This window comes from Jaculus jaculus, chromosome 17 (genome assembly GCF_020740685.1).
Source record: "Jaculus jaculus isolate mJacJac1 chromosome 17, mJacJac1.mat.Y.cur, whole genome shotgun sequence".
NCBI classification, from domain to species: Eukaryota; Metazoa; Chordata; class Mammalia; order Rodentia; family Dipodidae; genus Jaculus; species Jaculus jaculus.
Window position 1 is genome coordinate 27168952 of NC_059118.1, and position 15244 is coordinate 27184195.

General features: G+C 40.1%; 1 protein-coding gene across 1 annotated transcript in view; it reads right to left on the reverse strand.

The window, feature by feature from the left end:
- Window positions 1-15244, reverse strand: part of Stag1 (stromal antigen 1) — a 476250-nt gene that overhangs the window by 33121 nt on the left and 427885 nt on the right. The window contains exons 23-25 of the mRNA XM_004664349.2: window positions 8499-8591; window positions 5006-5180; window positions 1396-1535 (exon numbers count right to left, since the gene is read on the reverse strand). Of these exons, the coding sequence (XP_004664406.1) occupies window positions 1396-1535; window positions 5006-5180; window positions 8499-8591 (408 nt within the window). The remainder of the gene's footprint in view (window positions 1-1395; window positions 1536-5005; window positions 5181-8498; window positions 8592-15244) is intronic.

The following is a 15244-nucleotide window of genomic DNA, read 5'->3' on the forward strand; positions in this document are numbered from 1 at the left end:
AATAATTACTCTGAACACCAATGAAAATGGAAAAGACCTTATTTACCTGGGGACTGAAGCTGGGATCACTCTTAGACCTTGAGCTCAACCTGTACTTTCATTTTCTACTCTAGCAGCAAGGTGGATGCCATAGCAACAGGGTAGATACCATAGCAGCAAGGCGGTGTGAGCAAGCAAGAAAGAGCTTTCCAAAAGCATACTTGGCAGTCAGCTATGTGGTATGGTTATGAAGGGCAACTTCTATTTTGTCTTAGCCATTTCCTTCTTTTGACCATTCTTGGGGCCGTTGTCTAGGACTTTTCACTCCACAGAGCAAGAAGAGGTTAGGTCTGGCAACAATCAGTACCTACTATAACTAACTCAGTACTTTGCAAGTGGTCTCTTCTAATTCACTTTCAGTACCGTGGTCCTGACACTGCAGTTGTTAATCTCCTGAAGGAGATTGCAAAGCATGAAGACGTAGTTACTGCAGGTTGAGTATCGCTTATTTAAGATAACTAGGTCCAGACACACTGCAGAGTTCAGAGGTTTTTGGAATATTTGAATGGACTTTCCTGGCAGACAGAGTATAAGTAAATCCAATCAATAAATCTGAACTGCTCCAAAATTGGAACCTTGCCTTCCCCCCTCTTTTTGGTGGTGCTAGGGATGGAACCCAGGGCTTCTAGTAAATCTGCCACTTTTAAGATGCATCCCTAGATCTGAATCCTTTTGATTCAGAAGGTTTTATATTTTGCGTTAGGATTATGGATGTTCAACCTATATATCCAAAGTCGAATTGGACAATACTGAACATGGGTGAAACTACAAGTGCATCAAATGTCATCCACAATTCTCTGAACATGGGCAAAAGTGACCTGATTTGAAAACAAAACAATTGTATGAAAACTAGAAAGTGTTGCCTCCTATCTGTACCTGTCTGGCCATACTGTCAAGAATCCCAAGCACTGTGCTTTTTATAGAGGGTCAGGATTAAAATGGAGCATATGGAAAAAAAGCAAAGCCAGTGAGTGTTTCTCATATAAATGCTAGCAACTCCTGTCATATGCAACAAATAAAGTAGTACCAACCAAATAATTTTAATACTTCCATCAAAGACAGAGTATCAAGCCAGGCATGGTGGCACACACCTTTAATCCAGGCACTCGGGAGACAGAGGTAAGAGGATCACTGTGAGTTTGAGACTTACATAGTGAATTCCAGGTCAGCCTGGGCTAGAGTGAGACCCTACCTCGAAAAACCAGAAAAAAAAAGTAAATAAAAATAAAAAAATTGAGAAAATATCAGAAAATTATCCATAATACACAAGTAAACGTTTCAATGTAAGCTTCCGTTATTCATTCACTTTAACCGTAAATTTCTCTACTATGTAGGACAAGAGGTACAAAACCATACCTTCATGTAATGCTTAAAGATGTCAGCAGCTGCATGCATATCAACTATATCGTAGATGATGAGTTTGCTGAAGGCAGCAAGGAGATTCCTTCTTTTATGTAAGGCTTCAATTTTATTAGCTTCGTCTTCTTCATCACCCTCTAGCCACAGAAAATAAATTGCTTATGGATTTTGGTCCTTTTATGCAGGTAATCTGTATAACTTAAAATTAGCTTAAGATAATAACATCATAAATAAGTACAATTCAGATTTATTCTTTCATTTAGCAGTGCTGGGGACCAAGCCCTGGGCCTTGTATATGCTAGGCAATTGTTCTGCCAGAGCTACACACCCAGCCCTAACTCAGTTTTAATTGGACAAAAGCTATTAAATTTATTATTTTAGAATGCTACTTATTTACACATTCATCAAATACTTGGTAGGAAATAAGATCCTTATCTTCCAGGATAGCTAACATAAGCAAACTATATATTGTTTGTCTTATATTTTTGTAATAATAGTACTATCAAGTTGCCTATCCTAAAAATGTTATCTTCTAATTTTAGTACTTCTCATATGCTAAAATATTTTCAGAGAAAAACTTCTCTGAGGCACAGGCGGTTTTAAGAAAAATAGCTAGAAAAATATTTTGGAGAGAAATTGAAATATATGGAAAAGTTTATTTTTTAGTGATTTACCTAAACATGGTTATATCATCAGCTGGAAATGAGATATATATTTTAAAACCCCTAACAAAATGCATAGTATTTCTCAAAAAAAATTATTTTTTTTTCAAGGTAGGGTCTTGCTTTAGCCCAGGCTGACCTGGAATTCATTGTGTAGTCTCAGGGTGGCCTCAAACTCATGGTGATCCTGATCCTCCTACCTGGGATTAAAGGCGTGCACCACCACGCCCAGGTACTTTCTCAAAATTTTAACCTCAGTTCTCATTAGGTTACCTATATATTTTTTTTTTTTTTAAGTTTTTCAAGGTAGGATTTCATTCTAGACAAGGCTGACCTGGAATTTGCTATATCATCTCATGGTGGCCTTGAATTCACGGTGATCCGCCCACCTCTGCCTCCTGAGTGCTGGGCTTAAAGGTGTGCGCCACCATACCCAGCTCTATTCTTAATCCTAGAAAAAGCTTCCCTATAAGGATCTAGACTCTAGATGATAACATTTGTGACTCTGCACTAATTTTGGATCAGCCTTCTTCCTTCACATGCATACATTTATAAAACATTATGCTTAAGATCTTTCTTTTTTGTGAGAAGTAGCAATAAGGATGTTAGAAATACTATTTAGCTGGGTGTGGTGGTGCATGCCTTTAATCCCAGTACTCGGGAGACCAAGGTAGGAGGATTACTGTGAGTTCAAGGCCACCCTGAGACTAGAGTGAATTCCAGGTCAGCCTGGCTAAAGTGAGACCCTACCTTAAAGAACAAAAAACAAAACAAAACAAAACAACAAAAAAAACCCCATATATACATATATAATTTAAGATAGGAAGTAAATCTTATCTCTTGAGATACAGATTTTAAATAAATATATTTTGTTTTATAGTCTAGTATTTTAAAAGAAATTCCTTTTGAAAGAAGTATTTTATTTCTGTTTATTTGAGAGGAAAAAAAGAGAGGGGGAGGTGGAGAGGGAGAGAATGGGCACGCCAGGGCCTCCAGCCGCTGCAAATGAACTCCAGACACATGTGCCATCTTATGCATTTGGCTTATGTGGGTCCTAGAATATGGAAGTTGGGTCCTTTGGCTTTGTAGGTAAGTGCCTTAACCAATAAGCCATCTCTGCAACCCACAGTCTAGTATTTTAAAAATGTTCTGTTAAAGAATATGTGCCAGGCATGGTGGCAGATAGCACTCGGGAGGCAGAGGTAAAAGGACTGCTGTAGTTGAAGCCAGCCTGGGACTACAGAGGACAGCCTGAGCTGGAGTGAGACCCTTCTTTTTTTTTTTTTGGTTTTTCAAGGTAGGGTCTCACTCTGGTCCAGGCTGACCTGGAATTAACTCTGTCATCTCAGGGTGGCCTTGAACTCATGGCAATCCTCCTACCTCTGCCTCCCGAGTGCTGGGATTAAAGGTGTGTGCCACCATGCCCGGCTGAGACCCTTCTTAACAAAAGTGTTAGTGCTTCTTCCACTGTTATATTAGGGTGCTCCAATCATCTAAGTAAAAATACTCTATTCCACTAACACTCACTTATGACTAACCATTAACAATTCAAAATTAGTATTTTTCAGGTTCAGCAAAATTTGAACTATGAGGCTTGATTTTCATCTCATCTTTTAGTATGTGATGTCATACATATATTTTGTTCATTTAAGTACAACTACTTAATGTACTACTTAATGTAAAACTACTCAGAAACAGAAAAGAACCTGGATGCAGTCACTTAGAAACAAAAACATGTAGCCTGTATACATATTTGTACATGTGGAGAATGTCAAATATACATGACTATTCATTCGTTTGTATTCTGTTCTTGTTGGTTCAGTTTTTTTTTTTTTTTTTTTGAGACAGGGTCTCACTTTGTAGCCTTGGCTCCTCTGGGATTTACTATGCAAACCAAGCTAGCCTTGAAATAGTGCCTCTGCCTCCCAGGTTCGGGGATTATAGACATATACCACCATGCCTACTTAGGTCCACCCACTTTCAGTACTGGGGATTGAACCAATGGCTTTTTAAGTTTGTTTTTTTTTTTTTTTTTCCCCAAGGTAGGGTCTCACTCTGGCCCATACTGACCTGGAATTCACTATAGAGTCTCAGGGTGGCCCCAAACTCACGGCGATCCTCCTACCTCTGCCTCCCGAGTGCTGGGATTAAAGGTGTGCGCCACCACGCCCGGCTCCCAATGGCTTTTTATATGCAAGCAAACACTCCGCCACTGAACTATCCAGACATCTTTTCATTTTTTTTTTCATTAAGTTGCCCAGGTTGGCCTTGAACGCACTATATTGTTCAGGCCAGCCTAGCTACTGTGAATAGAGCTGGAGTAAACATGAATGTAGAAATATTCTCTATGACAGCATATTGAATCCTTTAGGTATATGCACAAGGGTGGTATGACTAGGTAACTGAACTGGGTAGTTTAATTTTTAACCTTTCTTGTTGTGTTCCCAACCCCCACAAAGTAGGGTCTCATTTAAGCCCAGGCTGACCTGGAACTCACTCTATAGTTCCAGGCAGGCTTTGAACTCACGGTGATCCTCTTACTAGACTTCCTGAGCGCCGGGATTAAAGGCATATGCCACCATGCCTGACCTGACTTATATTTTTAAAATTTATTTATAAGCAGAGAGAGGTAGTAAGTAGAGAGAGACAGAGAGAGAATATATGGATGCGCCAGGGCCTCTAGCCACTGCAATGGTTTCCAGGCAGATTCCAGATACATACTTTGTGTATCTGGCTTTACATGGAAACTGGGGAATCGAACCCAGGACATTAGGTTTTGTAGGTAAGTGCCTTAACTGCTGAGCCATCTCTCCAGCCCCTGACTTACATTTTTAAAATACAGAAATTTTTAAATTTTTTAATTGGATTTGAATGTTAAAACATTTCCTATTTTCTGAGGCTGATAAAAAAGGATAAACAATGATAAGGTGATAGCTGCCAAGTACCCATGCTCTGGTTTTCTTCATCTTGGTCAATGAAAACATGATCCATCACAAAACTGAGGAGTTCAGACTGGAGTCCAGTGTCTGGGTTAAACACCAAAGGCTGAAGACCTTCTCTGCCACCTGTCATTAACTGGTGGCTAAAAATCATTAGAAGATCACAGAGCAACATGAAAGCCTGGAATGCAAAAAGGATTCATTAGCAAATAATAGAGCCATCTACAAACCATTGTAACTAAAAACATACTAAGTCAGAATTTAATTTCTCAACCTAATAAGATTACCTTTTCTCATTAAACAGTAGTTATATTTAAGACTCCCCCAGTTTCATTTTTTTTTTTTTTTAAGTTGGATGTAATTAACTCAGAAACAGCTGACTGAGATTCGGCTTGAACTTTAGAACAGGTAAGGTTAACAGATTATGATAGGTATTAGAACCAAAGTATGCTGATAAATCAAGTAATTAGCTTGTTTTAAAATAAATGTCAATCCCACCTTATAATGCAGTGCACAAAACTTGTAAAGTACTATTGGGGATTAATTTCAAAAATCTAATACAAAAATACTTTAGCTTTGGGGCTGGAGAGATGGATTAGTGGTTAAGTGCTTGCCTATGAAACCTAAGGACCCCAGTTCGAGGCTCAATTCCTCAGGACCCACATTAGCCAGATTCACAAGGAGGCGCATGCATCTGGAGTTCATTTGCAGTGGCTGGAGGCCCTGGTGCACCCATCCTCTCTCTGCCTCTTTCTCTCTTGTGTCTGTCACTCTCAAATAAATAAATTTAAAACCACAAAAAAATTTCAAAAAATCTTCATTTTAAAATGGTATTAAAAATTATTAACACAGCTGGGCATGACGGCGCACACCTTTAATCCCAGCATTCGGGAGGCAGAGTTATGAGGATCACCATGAGTTTGAGGCCACCCTGAGAACATAGAGTGAATTATAGGTCAGCCTGGACTACAGTGAGACCCTACCTTAAAATAAAATAAAATAAAATAAAATGAAAATAAAAAAGTAAAAAATTAAAAAAAATCATTAACACAAATCAATATCCAAAAGCCTCCCAATAAATTTAATTATAATGGAACTTATACTATATTTCCCAAAGACAAAGTATTTATAGGTATGTAACAAGAGTTTTACGCTTTTTTTGTTTTTGTTTTTTTTGAGGTAGAGTATCACTCTAGTCCAGGCTGACCTGGAATTCACTATGAAGTCTCAGGATGGCCTCACAGTGATCCTCCTCTCTACCTCTCTGCTGGGATTAAAGGTGTGAGCCATCACGACCGGCTAAGATTTTCACTCTATAATAGCCAAAGCAAAGTAAGCATGAGTCATGTTTTTACAATAATGTGAGCACTTTGTTGTGAGACTTGTAAGCTCTGAAATCGCACAACAATCCACTAATATCAGTCATCTAATGGCTGATTTAAAAAGGGAGAACTATACTTTGGGTATTTATTTGAGGATGATGACTTATCTGGCTGTCTAGCTACAGCAACAATCAGGACAGTTCATGCACTTACTGCACAACCATAAACTACATAAAGATATTTAGAAAAAGCCATTTGAAAAGGTAGAAACAAAAAAAATACAGAGCTAATTTCATTTTAACCTAGACCATCTTATAGATCACCAAGCAAAATGCAGAAACACTGTATTTTTTGGGGGGCGGGTATAAATGGTCAGAGTTAGGTACGGCTGGACAGTACTGGTAGGGTTCTAGAGATCTAGTTTTAGGGAAGATCACTGATGACTCAATAGAGACTTTGTGACAACTTATTTGTGAGATAAGATAGCAATGGATGAATAATACTGTAACCTTTAACTCCTTTTCTTGCCCAATAAAAAAATAAAAAAACAAAAAAAGAGAAGGAACATTTTGTTTTGTATGTAAGTAGTCCCTAATAGAAGAGTGTAACTGAAGAAACAGTTTACAGAATTACTTCATGGAAACAGTAATTTCCCTGGGTCCCATAGGTCCTTGAACTGTACTCCTATCCAAGGAGTCAAACAAAAGCAATACCCTCATCTATACCCTGACTTCTATAATACTATCCAAGTATACAGATGTAGGAATTAATTGCTCTAAAAGACCTAATTATACTGTCCAAGCCTGTAAAGGGGCCTTTTCCCTAGTTATACTCTGTCTCTAATGTGTATACTTCTTGGCTTCAGGGTGGGTAGTCAAGAGGCTGTTGGCCTAAAGTTTTCATATGTATATGTCTTCCTGGTATGAGGAGTAGAAAGTGAGATATTAAGAAGGCAAGTCAAAGGTCACCCACTAGACTTTCAATAGCAGAGAATAATTAGGAGTCAATAATTCTAAATTTGGGGCTGAGGATATGACTTAGTGGTTAAAGATGCTTACACACAAAGCCTGTTGGCCTAGGATCAAGTCCACACTCATGAAGTAGGTTCATGTGTTTGGAGTTCGTTTGCAGTGGCAAGACATCCTGGAACACTCTTTCTTTCTCTGATACACACACACATGCATACATAATTAAAAAAAAATTCTAAATCTGATAAAGTGGTCAAATGAGTATGAGTCCTGTCTCAGTGATAGGCAGAGAATCTTCTCTGTGGAGATGGCAGTCACTGAGACTCAAAACTCATCAAAGCAGAAAATAAAAACTATTGGGAGTTCAGTACTAAAGCAGATTTCTATTATGGCCTCCAAGGTTCAGGAACATTGTGGAAGAGGGGATGGAAGGAATGTAAGAGCCACAGGGTGGGAAGGTGTACTGAGGCACTGACATAAACCAAATGGCGCATTGAATACTCAATAGTGGTTCTTGATACCCCCAAAAGACACACATGGTTATGGTTCTACGCCACAAACACTTTGACATGGAGGACAAAAAGAATGAGACAACAAAACAGAGGAAAGACTACCTTACAAGAGGAAGGTCCTAAGTATATCAGGTGGGGGGGGGGGGGGAGGCAAAAGAATAACAGAATGAGAACACGATCAAGTGATATTTCATTTATTGAAATTCTCAATGAAACAATTCTAAATTTGAACTTAAGTCTTACAGGTAAAGAGTATACTTGTTCAATAGAATATACTTATACAACAAGTTTAATAGCTTGCTTTGTAACTTAAAAATATTCAGACATCTATGTTCTTGGTCGAGGTTCCATATGTTAGTGATATATAAGTATATATGCTAAAATTTGAAAAATGTTATCTTTTTTGTTTATTTTTGTTTATTTGAGAGTGACAGAGAGAGAGAGAGAGAAAGAGGCAGAGAGGGGGGGGGGGAGAATGAGCATGCCAGGGCCTCCAGCCACTGCAAACTCCAGATGCATGCACCCCCTTGTGCATCTGGCTAATGTGGGCCCTGGGGAATTGAGCTTCGAACTGGGGTCCTTAGGCTTCACAGGCAAGCACTTAACCATTAAGCCATCTCTCCAGCCCGAAAAATAATATCTTATTACTGTTCATAAATAAATCTTTACTTAGCACTCTTAACCAATAGTATCTTACCTGTTCCTTAACTGGAGTATTAACATTAGATAGGCACTGCTGGCAAACAGCCAAAAATGACTTCACTGTTTTCCTTAACACCAACAAATCCTCCTGCAAGACACATTCAAATATACAAGCTCTAATTACAGTATCCTAGAAAACAGATTCAAATAAATAATGGACATAAAACAGCCAAACTGGTTTATTATTAAGGAAACAAAAAAAAATCAGGCTTATCATTGGGAACCAATAAGGACAGTTATTTCCTAGTTATCTGACCTAATGGAAAGGGCAGAGAACCTGAGAATACCAAACATTCAGTTGTGTTTGGCAGGAATGCTCAGTGTGACTGCTCATAAAATATTTGCCTTCACAAATGTAGGTTATTTAGGTCCATATTAAAATTGTTAGTCATTTTTCAAGCACATATTAAGCAGTGGTAAGATGAGGGAACACAACAGCCAAGTGAAAAAAATCAAGTTACCAAGAAACATGTACTGAACTCTTACTATCTTCTAAGTGTACCTGCAAAATGTTGAGAGAAGAAAGATAATGTTTCATAGGACTACAGCATTTAATCTAAGATTGGGTGGGTAAATAGCATTTTACATTATATGGTCAGATAAAGTTTCATATGTGACATTTGAAAAGTATAAAGGACAATTTAAATTTTTTATCTTTTCTTTCCTCCTTAAAAAAAAATTTTTTTTTTTGAGACCAGTTTGGGAAACACAGTAACAGACTTGTTTCAAAACAAAGATGAAACCAGGTGTGGTGGTGTACATCTTTAATCCCAGCACTCAGGAGGAGGCAGAGGTAGGAGGATTCTTGTGTTTCCAGATCACCCTGAGACTACACACTGAATTCCAGGTCAGCCTGGGCTAAAGTGAGACCCTACCTCGAAAAACTAAAACTAACCCAAGCTAAACCTTCACAAAACACAAGCAAAAATAATACTTAGATTTTTGGACTAGGGAGATGGCTCAGGTTAAATTTGTCAGTTTCAGTGTAAAGCTAGACACAAAATGGTGCATGCATTTAGTATTTGTTGGCAGTGGTAAGAGTTCCTGGTGCACTTATACAAACACATGTATGCAAATAAAAGAATACATAGATTATAAACTGAGCATGGAGGCACACAGCTAAATTTCAGCACTTGGAAGGCTGAGGCAGGAGAATGAGGAATTTGGATCCAGTGTGGGCTACAGATTGTGAAACGATGTCCTCAAAAACAAGACTTCTCAAGGAATAAATAAATAAGACTTCTCTTTCTCCTCACTGGTAACAAAAAATCTGATATCAAGACTGCCTGAAATCAGAGCTTGGTTGTTCCTCAGACACATATAGATAATTTAGCATTATACTGGCATTTAAAAGAGTAATGAGGGCTGGAGGGATGGCTTAGCAGGTAAGGTGCTTACTTGCAAAGCCAAAGAACCCAGGTTCAATTCCCTAGGACCCATGTAGCCAGATACACTAGGTGTGCAAGTGTCTGGACTTCACTGGTAATGGCTGGAGGCCCCGGCCCTCCCATTCTCTCTGTCTTTCTCTCACTCTGACTCTCTTTCTCTCTTAAATAAACAAATAAATAAATAAATAAAAGAGTAATGAGCAATTGTTTGGATAAAAACCCACATAGAAATAATTTTCAAAAGGTATTCTATTGTGGTAGTTTGAATCAGATGTCCTTCATAAACTCATATATTCTGAATGCTTGGTCCCCAGCTGGTGGCAATTTGGGAAGTATAGGCATGCTAGAGTTGTTGTCATTGGGAGGTGAATTTTGAGGTTTATTAGAATTTCAGTTTGCTAGTGCTAGCTCAATTCACTTACTTGTTATTTGCCTCCTGCTGTGGTAAGAAATGTTGTTCAGCCTCTGCTTGTGCCATGCTTTCTCTTGCCATCATGAAACTTCCCCTAGAGACTGTAATCCAAATAAAACCCTTTGCTCCCAACAGCTGCTTTTGGTCAGGTGTTTTGTCCCAGCAACACAAAGGTAACAACAACAGCTAATAGCTAAAATTCTTTAAGTTATTCTGTTTTGTACTGTTTTGGGATCTTCACAAACCAAATAATGACACTTAAAAATTATGCATGTGGGGCTGGAGAGATGGCTTAGTGCCTGTGAAGCCTAAGGACCCCGGTTCGAGGCTTGGTTCCCCAGGTCCCACGTTAGCCAGATGCACAAGGGGGCGCACGCGTCTGGAGTTCGTTTGCAGAGGCTGGAAGCCCTGGTGTGCCCATTCTCTCTCTCTCCCTCTATCTGTCTCTGTGTCTGTCGCTCTCAAATAAAAATAAAATAAAATAAAATAAAAAATTAAAAAAAAATATGCATGTGGGCTGAAGGGATGGCTTAGCAGTTAAGGCGTTTGCCTGCAAAGCCAAAGGAACCGGGTTCAATTCCACAGGACCCACATTAGCCAGATGCACAAGGGGGCGCATGCATCTGGAGTTTGTTTATAATGGCTGGAGGTCCTGGCACGCCCATATTCTCTCTCTCTTCCACTTTCTCTGTCAAATAAATGATAAATAAAAAAATTATGCATTTTTTCCTTTGGGTGCACATACTTGGAAGAGGAATCAAAGTAGCAAAAAGGATAAGTCTTGAGGACTTTTAATATTCCTGCAGGTGGATTCTTAGTAACAAAACCTCAGCAGTTCTTAAAATTTCAATTTCAGGGCTGGAGAGATGGCTTAGTGGTTAAGGCATTTGCCTGTGAAGCCAAACACCCAGGTTCTATTCCCCAGGACCCACATAAGTGAGATGTACAAGGTGGTGCGTGTGTCTGGAGTTCATTTACAGTGGCTAAAGGCCCTGATGCACCTATTCATTTTCTCTCAAATAAATACCATAAAATTAAAATTTAAAAATTTCAATTTCAAACATTTACAACAACTATAACAGAATATGGAGTGCTAAGATAGGAAAAACTATGGACCTTTACTGGAAAACCTAACTCAGTCAAAAGAGGTCTTGAAATGGCTTCTCAAATTATGACATGTTCTGAAGCTGGACCCAGAATGACAACATTTATCTAGCTACTGAAAAAGTAGCAAGTATATAAACTAAATTTCTGGGTGGTGGGGCAAGGACAGTATATGACACACATACCTGTGTTAAAGATTCTGCAAGGTCGAATGACTAATTAGAATTTACTAATTGTGGAGAGTTAAAATGTTACGATCCAGAGCTAAATTAGCTTGGACTGTTTTTAGTGTTATTAATAGCCATCCATTGCCCAACCCTATGTGTACCTGACATCATTCTGATTATCAGATTACAGGGTTAGGCCTATTAGTAAAACCCCTCTCCCACTTCAGGGAGCCTTTCTGGGTAGTTTGAGGTTTTATAATCTGGCCATGATTGCTGTTTTTCCTCTGCATCCTGCCTGCTGATGTGAGGATGTGATGACTGGATCCCTGCTCCTGTCATACCTTCCCTGTCATGATGGACATGGGGAACAGTGAGCCAAAATAAACATTCGTTCCTTACACTGCTTTGGTTAGGTTGATTGTTCACAGCAATGAGAAGGCTAACTGATACACTAAGAAACAACCACAGACAACCATACTTGATCCAGACATACAGGATGTTATTCACAGGGCAACAGCCAGCCTGGTGCACATAATACAAACTACTGTTAATAGTCTATTTACACTGAGGAGGGAAACTGTTTAACTTCACCAAAGAATGTCAAGTGTAACGCTCCAGATAAAACAGCCAAACACACCTAGTATGCAAGCTACAAGAGGCTGGCTTTATGATGGCTGAGATAGTCACCCAACTGAACATGACCATTACCCATATGATGGCACATGCTGTGACTAAGGACAGATATCCTTTTGTTGTGGATAGTTCCACAGAACTTACTGTTAGAAAACTGAAAACAGTTTAGGAAGCCATATCAAATTTGTTGTTTCAGCTTTCCACAAGGCTCTAATTAGGTTAATTAACAATAAGGTCAAGTGGAATCATACTAGAAAGAAGGGAAATTTTGTTTTATTATGTTTATTTATTTGAGAGAGAAAGAGGCAGATAGAGATGGAATGGGTGTGCCAGGGCCTCTACCCACTGCAAACAAATTCCAGATGCGTGTACTACTATGTGTGTCTGGCTGTACATGGGTACTGGGAAGTTGAACCTGGGTCTGTAGTCTTTGCAGGAAAGTGCCTTAGCCACTGAGCAACATTTCCAAGCAAAAGAAGGAAAATTTTGAGCTTATAAATAATTAAGAGCTAGAGGTATAGCTTGTGGAGAATCATGGGACTACCCCAGCAGGATAAAAACTTTTGTGAATACACAATAAAACTGGCAGATATTTAAGCCCCAAATATACCAAGTTTTCTTTTCTTTTTTTTTTTTAATAAATCATTATTTTTTATTTGAGAATGACAAACATAGAGAGAAAGAGGGGGAGAGAGAGAGAGAGAGAGAGAGAGAAAGAGAATGGGTTTGCCAGGGCTTCCAGTCACTGCAAACGAACTCCAGAAGCATGCGCCCCCTTGTGCATCTGGCTAACATGGGACCTGGGGAATCGAGCCTCGAACCGGGGTCCTTAGGCTTCACAGGCAAGTGCTTAACCGCTAAGCCATCTCTCCAGCCCGCAAATATACCAAGTTTTCAATGCTGCTACTGTTCTTGGCAATTTTAAAATTTAAATCCCTACATGCTGCCTTAAAGGATAATCCATGTATGATTCAGAAACTTTTACATTGTCTATTATAGTTCTAAAATAACTTTTTTATTTTTTTTTGGTTTTTCGAGGCAGGGTCTCACTTTAGCCCAGGCTGGCCTGGAATTCATTATGGAGTCTCAGGGTGGCCTTGAACTCACAGAGATCCTCCTACCTCTGCCTCCTGAGTGCTGGGATTAAAGGCGTGCGCCACCATGCCCGGCTAAAATAACTTTTAATTTATTTTTCCTACCTACAGTATACAAAGACAGAGGAAGTATAAGATAGGCAGGGGGAAAGTAGTGACTGTTAGTGTGGTGGTTTGATTCAGGTGTCCCCCATAAACTTAGGTGTTGCAAATGCTAGCTCCCCAGCTGATGGATATTTGGGAATTAATGCCTCCTGGAGGGAGTGTATTGTTGGGGGCGGGCTTATGGGCTTTATAGCCAGTTTCCCCATCCCAGTGTTTGGCACACCCTCCTGTTGCTGTGGTCCATCTTCTGTTGGCCAGGGGGTGATGTCCACCCTCTGCTCATGCCATCGTTTTCCCCTGCCATCGTGGAGCTTCCCCTCGAGCCTGTAAGCCAAATAAACCTCTTTTTCCCAGAAGCTACTCTTGGTTGGGTGATTTCTACCAGCAATGCGAACCGGATTGCAACAGTAAAGTGGTACCAGGAGTGGGGTTGCTGCTAGACACCTGACTATGTGGCTTCAGCCTTTTGTAGCTGATTTTCAAGAGGAACGTGGGAGGAGTTGAAACCTTGGCCTAAGAGATGCCTTGCAGTGCTGTAAGTACAGCTTGATGGTCTATCCTGGTCAGAGCTGAAAGACCTGAAGGCAGTAAGAACTATGGACTGTGAGGTTTGGCTTATGAGGGTGAGAAAGAGCTGTGCCTGGACTGGGCTAGCAGTTTGTGTGAGAAGCTTGCTCTTATGCCCATGTTCTGAGAAGTTGTGCAGGGTTGCTTTGCGTAGAAATGAACTGGTGTGAGCAGAGGGATATGGCACAGAAAGGAAAATCTTTGGGTGAACTGTTGCCCGTTCAGCTGCAACTGAGAGATTACAACCTTTGAGACTGGGCTAGCTGACCTGCGCTAGGGCAACAAGAAGAATGTCAACTCTTTTGAAGGGGTCTGAGTGCTCAAGGAGTGTCCTGTTCTTCAAAGTTTGCTTTATTCCCCCCTGGATTAACAAATTGGCACCCTACCTGGTATCGTGGAGTATAAGAAATGCTGGAAAGAGGGTCATTGAGTTTGCAACACGGTCTTGTGTTTTGGAAATGGCCATGGGCAGTGTGAAGCAGGTTTGCTTTTTGCCTGCATAGAGACCCCATGGGGCCATGAGGATGAACCGTGGCTTGCAGTGGAGACCCAGTGGAGATGCCGGGACCATGAGATGGCTGCCGAGGAGCTGCCGGCCCGATGAAGTTTCCCAGGACTGTGAGTAGCCTAGCTGGAGGGGTGGAATTGGAATGCCAGAGACTTGTTGCTGGTTAGAATTATCGGACTTGAAGATTTGTCACTGGTTTGAGTTGCTGGACTTGAAGCTACAGAGTTTGATGTTTGCCCTGGTTGTTTTAAATCTTGTATTGGTTGAATGTTTCTTTGCTATGCCCAATGCCATCTATTGCAGTGTGAATATTTATTCTGTGCCATTCTGGGTTTTTTGAGGTTATATTTTGGTATTATGGCTCAGTTAAAAGATCTTGAACTATGGGGATGTATGAACATCATTGGGATTGATTAAAAACTATGGAGACTTTTAAAATGAGATGAATGCATTGCATTTTACATCATGTATGATTATCAGTTTATGGGGGCCAGGGGCGGAATGTGGTGGTTTGATTCAGGTGTCCCCCATAAACTTAGGTGTTGCAAATGCTAGCTCCCCAGCTGATGGATATTTGGGAATTAATGCCTCCTGGAGGGAGTGTATTGTTGGGGGCGGGCTTATGGGCTTTATAGCCAGTTTCCCCTTGCCAGTGTTTGGCACACCCTCCTGTTGCTGTGGTCCATCTTCTGTTGGCCAGGGGGTGATGTCCACCCTCTGCTCATGCCATCGTTTTCCCCTGCCATCGTGGAGCTTCCCCTCG